Source organism: Humulus lupulus, chromosome 2 (assembly GCF_963169125.1).
Source record: "Humulus lupulus chromosome 2, drHumLupu1.1, whole genome shotgun sequence".
Taxonomy (NCBI): Eukaryota; Viridiplantae; Streptophyta; class Magnoliopsida; order Rosales; family Cannabaceae; genus Humulus; species Humulus lupulus.
In genome coordinates, this window is record NC_084794.1 from 126,524,779 (window position 1) to 126,536,314 (window position 11,536).

Consider the following 11,536-nt stretch of genomic DNA (forward strand, 5'->3'; position numbering starts at 1 on the left):
AAATTCACATGCATTTGAAAAATAAAAAGTTTACAATATTATATTTTGATAATAAATACACATTTTTTATCAGATAACCATTCAAAAAACATGCAAAAAGTCAAAATTTATTTTTAGAAATATTAATTAACAACTATAAATATGAACATTTGATCTTAATCTAATAGTTAATATTAAAGTAACTATTCATGGGTAGTAACTATTAAGAATGCACTCATATATATATATATATATATATATTCTACTCAATCATGCATACATCAATATATACCAAATATAATTATGAATTTTTTTTTTAAAAAAAAAAAAGCTCCACAAGAATAACACCACTACTTATCTGTTATATATATATATATATGAATTCTCTTGTAAGAAAATATCTGACTTCCACTACACAGCGAAGGACCAGTCCTTTAGACGTCGAATACCTATGTTTGAGATCCAATCGCTCTTGCAAAACCAAATCTTCACTGCGTAAAAGACCCAATATTGCTTCAAAATAAAGAAATTAATAAAAAAACGCATAATAATATCCTATACGACACTAACCACAGAGGGGCGTGGGGTCCGAAACTCCGGCGTGGCGTGGGGGCGGTGGTGGTGCTCGGACGGAGGGGCGGACTGAGAATAGGGTTGGCGGTGCTCAAACAGAGGGGTGGTGGTCGTGGTGGTGCTCAGACTGAGAGGAGAAATTTTTCTGAGAGAGAAGAGGAGAAATGGGATGGACGGACGAACCAATTTTTCATATATAACATTATTACCGGTGGGGACCCACTGCTATTAATATTCGCCCGCCGGTAATACACTATTAGCGGCGGGTCCCGCCGCTATCACTATAACCCATCGGGACAAGGGTTATTAGCGGCGGGAAGGGTTATTACCAGCGGATAGTCTGCCGCTAATTAGGGAAAATACCCACCATTAATAAATTTGAAACCGTCCTCTTCCTCGAGCATTGTATTAGCAGCGGACTACCCGCTGCTAATAATGGGTAAGTCCGCCACTAATAAAAAAAATTAATTTTTTAATTTAATTTTCCCATTATTAGCGGCGTATTCAGTACTCTACTGCTAATAGCATGTACATTACCGGTGAACTCCACCTCTAAAAACATTTTTTCTTGTAGTGTTAATTAATTAAAATATAAATAAATAAAAAGGAAAATTACATCCGGTACGGCATTTAAATTTTTTTTATTTATACGATAATATAAATTAATTACCAAAATACGGTGAATTTACACCACTTTGATACATCTCCTTTACTATTAACTGTAAATTTGTTTTTCTACTTTTCTTATTTTACTGTCTTAGTATCATACACAAAAATTCTAATTAAATATGGATTTTTTTACTCTTTTTTTCTCTCTATTAATATTACTTTTTATAATTAATTTGTTTACAGTTGTATTTTTATTTAAATTGATATAAACAATCTTTCAATTTTATTATATATATATTCATAAATTTTTGTAACATATATTAATAGTAGTAGGAGAGATAGTGATAAAAAATATTATATTGTTTTGAAAATCATAGCTAGTCAAATCTTAATCCAGTCAAAGTTTAAGCTTTGTTGCAAAAATATATTTTAAAGTTAAAAAATTAGTTTTGTAAATTTTTGTAACAATCATATTAAATAAATTTATAAATATTTATGTAAATGTTAGTTACAAAAATAAACTTCTTGATTGTGAAATTAGTTTTGCAAACTGTTGTTACAACAATGTAAAACTTGTTTACAAAATTATTGTAATTCACTACTCTATAACTGTATTTTTATATAAATATATATATAACAAAGTGTTTTTATAAATAATGAATATCTTAAATTTATATTTTTAAGTTGTATAATATAAATTTGATAGTTCATATAATTTTTTAATACAATATTGTAACATATGGAAAAGTATAATATTTTTATGTAAATTTTGATTACGATTTCTTAACTATAAATTATTTTTGTAAATGTTAGTTACAAAAATATATTTCCTAGTTATAAAACTAGATTTATAAACTATTTTTACAAAAATAAAAAATTAGTTACGAATTTGTTCGTAAGTTTTATGTACAAAAACTTATTTTTGTAAATATTATTTACAAACATGTAAAATATATTTACAATTTTGTAACATATATTTACAAGTTTGTAAACGTTGATCACAAAAAATTATATTTACCACTTTTATTTATCATTTAAAAGCCATTTCGTATTTACACTTTTGCCACTCCGTGTTTTTACCCAAAATATCCGTATTTTTGTAATGCACCGTATTTTTCATATTTATTTTAACTTTTAGTGCTTTTTTGTAGATTTCCCTAAATAAAAATATTTTGAATTTAGGCCCAAATGAGATTTAAATTCAAAACAAATAGATTGAGACTAAGTCCATTTGTGGGAACCCAAGAGTTAGATTTTTTGTTTATTATTTTAACTAATTTAAAAAAAATCCATTAAGTCGCATATATAAGGAATGCGATGTCTAGTGTTTTGATAAGTGGGTCTCAGTTGATTTATTGGGTAAGTGAAAACTTAGATAATCTAATCATTTCTTGGTCATTCATTCTCTTGTTCTTCCTTTTCTAATTCTATCTTATTGAGAACTTATCCACTCTTTGTTAGACATGATTTAGAGATAGACTTGAAATACTTTGGTACAATCTAAGTGGTTTAGATTCTAATACTTTGGTACAATACTTTCCTACCACTAGAAATCAAATATTTGCCATGTTATTTTATATTTCTATTATGTTTTCAAAAAAAAAATAATTACAAGATCCTACACTGCACACGCTCTTAGGGTGGGTGGATAATTAACTTATTTGGAATGATCATTTTCCTCCTTATTCATGATGTAGTACCCGTGATATTCATTGCTGCAAAAAAGAAAAAATAAATAAAAAGAGGTTGGAATCTGAAATATGTAAAGTTACTTTGGCAATTTATTTCAGTGCTTTACAATGCACAACTTCTTGCATAGAACATGACATAGTAAAAAGGCAAAGGTTTTATTTTATTATTATTTTGGTACCACATAGAAAGCATCTTTAATTAGAGATTAGTACTATGTTTATCAAGGAAAGTTATGATGAGTTGATTAGCCATCTCTGGTAGTTGTTCATGCACAAAATGGCAACCTTCTTCCGCGAAAATGATATCCAAATCAGGCACAAGTTGCTTCACTGTCCCACTCCTTATGTAGTCTTCCATTCCTGGAAATTTCAAGCAATAGTCCTTCTCACCCATGATTAGTAACGCCGGTGCATTCACTTTCGGATCACTTATACCAATATCCACTGACAAAGTCCTGCCACATAAAACCAGTAAGTTTTGATTAGTGGAACTTAATAAATGCTACAATTAAGCATATATAGAGGGAATTTTCTTGCCTGTATGGAACCTGCAAAGCATAACGAAAGCCAGACTTCTCATAGAGGGAAGCATAGGCTGAGAGGTCTTCCTCAGAGAACCAAGATGGTAGAGGAGTAGATGGATCAAACAAGTCCATGATTTCTTGGTTTTCATTAGCTACTGGGACCTCACTTCTTGAGAAGAGGGTGTAGATGTTTCTAATCACAGACTTCACATCAAACCGCCCAAAATCTGCTTCTGCTCGCCCCAGTTCCTAATGACCAATTAATTCTTAGTAAGACTACATTTGCAATATATTTGTTATGAACACTATACATAAGTGAACAATTTGAAAACAAGGACCACAGAACAAAAAGGCAGTTATGTGGCCCTGAGTTTGTGACACAGTCATTGTTGAGAACAAAAATTAACTAAGTAATGAATACCTGCCATCTTGTGATATAGAATCCCTCAGGAAGGAGATGGTTTTGGATAGAATTGGGACCTGGAAGAATGTAAGGAATACCTAGTGTTACAACTCCAGATACCCTTTCTGGGTGAATTGCGGCCACTAAGTACGCTGGAATAGCTCCAAAATCTTTTCCCACTAAAAAAGCCTGTTTTTTTTTTAACACAATCAAGTAATTATAAGAATCTAATCTAGTAAACACCTTTTAATTTTAAGAAAATACTACATCTCCATGCTAGCTGTGATTAAATTCATTGTTTTTGTTAAAAAAAATTGCACTTTAAACAGTATAGTAGAAGTGCTAAACAACCGATCACACAACACCCAAATATATCAAGGAAGTCAAAGCTACCTGGATAAATATAGCATGAAAGCTACACCAAAAATATTGAAAATAAAATTAAAGGGGTCAGGTATATTATTTTGTTGATTTGTGAATGAAAAGGGAAATGTTGTGTTCTTAGAGAACCCTAGAATCCAAAAAAAAAAAAAGGAAAGGTAATTATGGAATAGAAGATGGCTTATCATATAAGGAGGAAGAAAAAAATACCTTGTTGATGGCAAGGGAATCCAAAAGGCCAATGACATCATCTATAAGATCTTGGAAAGTTGCTTTCTCAGGCTCTAGTGGTTGATCTGAGAGTCCATAGCCTCTGAAATCGAAGGCTATGGCACGGTAGCCTTTGTTGGCCACTGCTATCATTTGGTACCTCCAAGTGTACCATATTTCTGGGAACCCATGCAAGAACACCACCACTTTTGGACCTGAAATTTCATATTAACCAAAATAATGAATAATCAAAAACATTGCAAGACACTTATATCTGTAGTGAATTATGAATATCACACGCACAAGTACTTACCACTTCCAATTTCGGCTACATGAAGCTTTAGTCCTTTCACTTCCACTTGCTTGTGCTCGATGTTTTCCATGTGTATCTGATGTAAGTTTTCAGGGCAGAGAAAGAGATAATGTGTTTTCTTTTGTTGCTCTCCTTATGAATTTTATTTAACATAGCCTTCATAGAATCAAATTTTGTCTTACAGTGAGTTGTCTCTTGTAATATTGAACTCCTATTAAAATGTTCTCTAATTTTGTCTCAATTTGAGTAATTGGTTATTTATTTTTTTTAATTTTTTGAAAAAGAGTAATTGGTTATTTAAGAACTCTCAAATACAGTCTAACTGGGCCACAAACCATGTCATAAGTTTCAGAAAATGATCAAGCCGGCCATGAGAGAATCTCATTTATTAAATATTCTGAGCTTTATAAAAAGTATTATTATTATTTTACTAACTACGAATATTTTGGACTTACGAAACAGATTAGCAAGAAGCCTATCATGTGTAAAGAATCAACGCATATCCCTCAGTTGAGATCCTTGTATACAGTCGTTTGAACAATTTGGATCCCAAACTAATAAATATATAGTCTATTTTCACTATTTTTTAGTGTCGTCATTGTCAACGTACACTTCTTTTTCTCTTCACACATTTACCTTTAATTAATTAATACGTAATTAATAAATCTATTTTTTACTGAAATATTCTTTTACAATGACGTAAATATAACTTCCATCCACTACTCTGTATATCTTTATGTCTATATTTATATATCTCTTTATAAATATGGAAAATTCTTAATTTTAACGGTTTTTTATTTTTTTAAATGTTATTTTTAACAGAATATTTTTATATATGTTGACGTTGTTTTTCGTCAATTTAAAACGTAGAGCAAATAAACAATAAGAACCATGACGCAAATGAATAATACAGTAGAACAACAAGAATTTTACTTGGTATAGCAGTTAACTCTGTCTAGTCCACGAGTCAATTTTATTAAGACTTTGAAAATTTCAGGAAATCTTTCAGGGATGAATTCTCCAGAGATTCTCTCAAGATATCAAAAATTCGTCCCCTACAAATGTTCATGACCTATCTATTTATAGAGGGTTCTCAGAGTTCGTTCCCACATATTTCGGGAAGATACTCCTATTTATTAATGAAAATAATGATATTAAATTCTGTAACTCTTATATACAAGGAAACGTCCCCTGAAGACCAGGGGCATATAACAGACTTGTTAATATCCCTTTAATGTTGGGACGTTACAACAATAAATATATTTTAAATGCATGGACTGCGTCTCATCAGATGACCCATTAAGTAGTTCGAGGTCGGCAATCAGCATCATGTCAGTCCAGGTCTATAGTTAAGTTATGAGCTAGGCACCTTTCCCCAAGACCAGCTCGGAGCGGGTAAATACCACGGAGGCTGTCACACTCCGAACTTATACTCATGCCAAGCTCGGGCTACTTAATCCGCAGACACCCGACATCGGGTATATCACGATGCTAAGTTCTTTTGAGCTTAGAAAGAACTTCGAGGTTAAAAAATGTCTTCGAGGTTGCCATCTTGATTCGAGGGTTCGACACCTAAGTCACGCATATGCGTTTCAGATATTTCGAGCTCACAATTGACGAGTCCAGCTTTCGATATCACAACCTCGAGGGTCTCGAAATCTGGGTGTAACATTTTGCCCCCTCAAAAGTATTAGTTTGAATGCTATGAGAAAGAAACTTTTGAACTACTTCCTTCGGGAACCGTTCCGTCACACACTCGAGTATGGACACGTGTCAGCTGGGTATTGCTTACTCAAGGTACTCGAGTGCCTTGAAACTCTGCCCATGATCGTTCGCCTGCCAACTTTATCGTACCATCATGTCATTTGTCCCTGGCCGTCGGATCTGATACGGAATCTGGCCAATGGCTCAGATTAATTCAACTTTTACAATCCCTGAGGGTCTATAAATATATCCCCTTTCGTCTTCTCCATTTTTTCTTCACGTTCAACTTCTCAGAGAGAAAAAACCAGACACTTCTTTGCCTAGTTCTTGCATGTTCTCCAAGCCGAGAAGACAAAGCACGGTTGGACTTTTTGATTCAGTGAGATCGCACTTGCAACCGCTCATTCAATCATCTATTGCTCTGTTTCCACCAATCACATTGTGTAAGTTTTCGGTTTATGGCTTCTTTACGTTATACATGTATGTTTTTTTTATATGCTTTTGCCTCTGTTACACCGTGAGTGCTAGGATTTATACTAGTTTAGTGCACTAGGATTAGGGTGCTTCGACTGATAAACATTAGGCTCAAACCCAGTTTCTGCGAAAGAAGGTCCAAAAATGGTTCCTTTTCTGGGTTTTCAAATTTTACAAACCATATCTTGCATACCAAGATATCGGGTACAAAATCAGGGTTTTTTAAGGAATGCATGATTCCCAAAAATATCACCTTTTAGACAACCGCCAACTTTCTTCCCTAATATTTCGGGACTTCTCATAACTGATCCACCTCCCTTCCTTTCGGTGGAATACATGCTCTGAGATTGGTCTCTTCCTTTGGGTCGAGCTTGCCTTGTAGTCTCGATCACTCGAGCTTAGGTACTATTTATCTCTTTATTTCTTGCTCGCTTGGCCCTCACCCTTTTGCTTTCTTGTTAGATGCCGTAGAATTCGGGAAAGTGGTGGGGGTCAAAGCTCGCAATTCCTTACTCACCAGTAGCTTCGAGCCCGGAATCTCCATTCACTCGCAACCAACACTTAATTCGGGAGCACGAACTGAGACGTGAGCAAGAGGAAACTCGAGACCATTTCCGATGTCAGATAGACGAAGTCAAAGAAGGGAAAAGAAAAAGACTAAGAGTCGCCCTTCATTCAGATCCGGACACCGAGCCTAGACCGATCCCTCTCGATCCTACGCTTAAAGTGACAATCGCCTTCAAACTAGGTGATCTTCAGTTCTCACTGATGGGGGAACCCTCTACCTCGCAGCCGAGGAGAGAATTTTTCGAGGCCGAGCATTACTGGAGCTCGGTTACGTCACTAGGCCAGATAGCCGATATTCTGGCCTTTCACGGTATAGGACTATCAGGCTCGCTAAGGTGTCGAGCCCCGACCTCCCATGAGCGGAGTTGCCGCGCTCCAGGAGATGGAAATCCTGACAACAAGCTGAGATACGCGCCTTGGAGCCAAGAGCATATGAAGGCAGGGGCGGTATTTCCCTTGCAGTCCTTTTTCAAGAACTTCACGGATTTTGTTGGGCTAGCCCTTTTCCAGCTCAACACCAATTCTTACAAGGTACTGTCAGCCCTGAGGTCGTTGTATCACAAGTTGAAGTGGGCAGGACCTTCACCAGAAGAGATTTTATATCTCTTCAATCTCTTCTGCTTGAAAAGAAATCCCTCCCGAGCTTGGGGAGGGGACGGCTTCTACTACCTCTTGAGCTATCCGAAGGAGAAGAAGATGTTCGAAGACCTTCCCAATAATCCTCCTGACTTCAAGAAGGCCTTCTTCTGGACAGATGGCCTAGCCCCGTCTCGATTCTATTCGTTCAAACGGATTCGTAAGTATTTCAACCTCCTTCTTTTTTTGTGTTCGAACTTTGTTTTTAGGCCCGTACTTAGTTGAAATGCGTTTGATTTTCCAGCCAACTACCATCGCCCTACCCCTACCAAGGAGATGAAGGAGCACAGAGAGTCTCTGCTCCAACTTCCCTATGGCAAGAGATCCCTTTCCTATCTCCTGCATTAGGACAAGATCCGGGCGTGTGGGCTCTTAGGGAAAGATCAGTCTACATCAGACTGGTCTAATAAAAAATATGACCGGTGGGAGCTCGTGCCTCTGCCAACCGGCAACCTCCCCCCAAGGAGAGATGCAAGGCTCCATCTCCAGTTCGCCATAGGAGTCCACAATCGGGGAATGAGGCCAACGATGAGGCCTCAAGCTCGGGCTCGGATGAACAAGGTGCAGTCATCCTTAGCTCGAATATGTGGTCCCCCTCACTACTAAAGTATAAACTGATAGGTTAATATTGTGTGAGGACGATAGGAACCATTTTTATGTATGGTCTTGGGTAGATGAGCGGGTACATAGGTTCGATAGCTGGCTCGGGAAATACGACACCATGTATATCTTGAACGAGGTATGGAACGGAATAGCCGTCCAATACGGGACCAACGACTATAGGGACCTTTTGAGGTTGATGTCCACCTATAGGGAAGGTACTACTCCCGCCTCTTCTGAAGATGGGGGAATTGCGTGGTCGCCGAGCTCAAGCTCGGGGGAGAGTTCCAGTTAGGTTTCTTTCAACTTGTCTTTTTATCCCTTCTGTCTGTATCGTGTTAAATTATTTTGCTTTTGAGATAGCTCATAATATGGTGTGAATGTGCAGGCGAGATGGACTCCGAACTTGACAACATCCTTGAGAGTGGCAGGGCCAAAAGAAGCAAACACCTGAGAGGCTTACAGAAGTCCGAGCGTCCTGCCAAGGTCCTTAAGAGGACTGAAAAGACACCTCCTCCACCAACTCCGGCCGCTACGAGCTCGGCTGTGGAGCCAACTCCTCAGGTCGAAGTGTCCACTACGGTCGAGCTCTAACCTCCTCCCATCATGGTTCACTCAACACTCAGCCCACCTCTGAAAAAACCCTCGGCTTCCACAACACGCATGTAACGCCCTAGAAACCCAAGACTGCTACATTGTGTGTTTATTAAGTGCTAGACTTGCTAATCAAGTCGTTTAATTAAAAACGTGTTATTGAAACTATAAAGGAACTAGGGTTAAAATGTTTTGGTCACATAAGTCATATTTTTCTTAAAGAGACGTTTCCTGATTACAAGGGATCCCAAAAATATTAAGTTTAAAGACCATTTACAAAAGTCACAAGGTTTAAATACAACATCAAGCCATATTAAGGCAAAACAGACAGTTAGGCAATCCCTGTCCTGATCCATTCCTCGACCATGATGATCGAACAGCTGGCTATGTACATTCAACCCCGCAACTCTCCATCTCAGGATTGGTCCAACTTTCCCTTGCCTTTACCTATACCACGTAGCACTCGTGAGCCAAGGCCCAGCAAGAAAACACAACAACAGTGCATAAGCAATCAACAGACAATCCAATATCTCATATTGCATTACGTATTCTCAACCACATAAACATTCAGTATAATCAATTATTCCACATACTAAACATTTATACTCATATCATATATCAATTCACAAATGATAACTAGGGCTAGCGCCCTCAGGCCGCTCCCTCCGTTATCCCACTGACTCCGGCCCGCTTAAACCGAGTTCAGTGAATATTAAGCTGTCCTTGGCTACCAGTGGCCAAGCCGCGCCCTGTGCGCAAATATTGTGTACGGCACCCTTAGGCCGCTATCACATGTCCCATGGCATAATACCATCATTGACACAATACAAATATCGGGAGCACTTAGTCCCATCACAAACATATAATCGGGTGCAGTTTTCTTACCTTTCGATTCGCTAGCTTTGATCACTCGACTCCTTGAGCACGATCCCTCTCGAGCCCTAGCGCTCACCTAAACACAACCACAGGTCAAAGTCATCACCAAACCTCAAGTCCAAAACCTAGCCTCAGGACCAACCCCGAGCCCCCGGGAAGTCCTAGTTCCACCAAACAAGGTGGTGGAATCAAACCCCAAACCCTTGGTCAAAACCCCTTGCAAACAACCCTAAAATCCCCTTCTGGAAACAGGGCAGCGCTACAGCGCTCTTAGGAGGGTGCTAAAATGCTACAAACAGGAGCAAAATCCCCCAGGAAACATGGCCTAGCGCTACAGTGCCCAAAGGCTAGCGCTGTAGCGTTAGTCACAGACAGGCAACCTCCCAATTTTCCCTCCTGTGATTTCCTCGAACCAAACTCAACCAAAACTTCTCCAAACCTTCACCAAACTCAAAAACAACCTTATTAACACATTCCACTCATCCCAAGCACCCCAAATACTCAAAACCCAACCACATGTATCCCTAATCTCAAAATTCACCATAGCTGACCCTAAGCTCAGAAACTCAGCAGAAACCAGTCAAAACATCAAAGTTAAAAGCTTAGAATTTATACCTTTAATGGGATTTCGATTTCAAGATAACCTCTACACCTCCTTAGCTTGCTCTTCCTCAACCTTTGGCCTGAATTCCCTAAAGTTCCCATCAAAATCCAGCTTATACACCATAGGTCAAAACTAAAACCAGAAACTAAAGAAGCTACAAAGTCTTACCTCAAGTGATGGTGTGTTCTTGCTAAACCCCTGCCAATTCCTCAAGCCTAGCTTAGGATCATTGATGCTCAGCCTAACCCAGCTCTCCTCTGAGCTTTGTTCCAAGAAAACTCAAGAAAAGTGGTGAGAGAACCACAAACCGACCCTAGAGAGTACAACTCTGTTTTTCCTTCCTTTTCTCTTTTCTTTCTTTCCCTTCTTTCCTTTCTTTCAGACTTCTATATTTTTCTACAACTTCCACTAACATAAAGCCTCAGTTTTACTTATCTCTATCTGCCAAATGACCACAATACCCTCCCCTTTAATCCCAAGTCCTTTAGTCCACTTAAGGGTATTTTAGTCATTTCACCCCAATTCCCGCTAACTCCTCGAATGTCTCTAATATTTACCACTTAATTCCCAATACCTAATTATTCACCAATAATATTCCTCAATGTTAAAATAGACTCCAATATACTCACTAAATTCCCATTTATACCCCTAGGCTCACCCAGAGTCGGGTATAAATCCCCGCCATGACTTGTTCGCTAATCTGCTCACTAGGATCGTCTCGAGTCACAGATCACAGATATATCCACATAATAATGTGGTCTTAACAATTATCACATATATCAATACAGTTATGCCAAT

General features: G+C 37.7%; 1 protein-coding gene across 1 annotated transcript; it reads right to left on the minus strand.

Annotated features, from left to right (window-relative positions):
• Positions 1–2,989: 2,989 nt before the first annotated feature.
• On the minus strand, positions 2,990–5,002 carry LOC133818477 (uncharacterized). Its single transcript, XM_062251362.1, has 5 exons — positions 4,684–5,002; positions 4,371–4,585; positions 3,798–3,968; positions 3,390–3,625; positions 2,990–3,307 (listed from the first exon to the last, which is right to left on the minus strand). The coding sequence occupies exons 1-5, from the start codon at positions 4,751–4,753 to the stop codon at positions 3,052–3,054; spliced, it is 948 nt and encodes a 315-aa protein (XP_062107346.1). The 5' UTR covers positions 4,754–5,002; the 3' UTR covers positions 2,990–3,051.
• Positions 5,003–11,536: the final 6,534 nt, after the last annotated feature.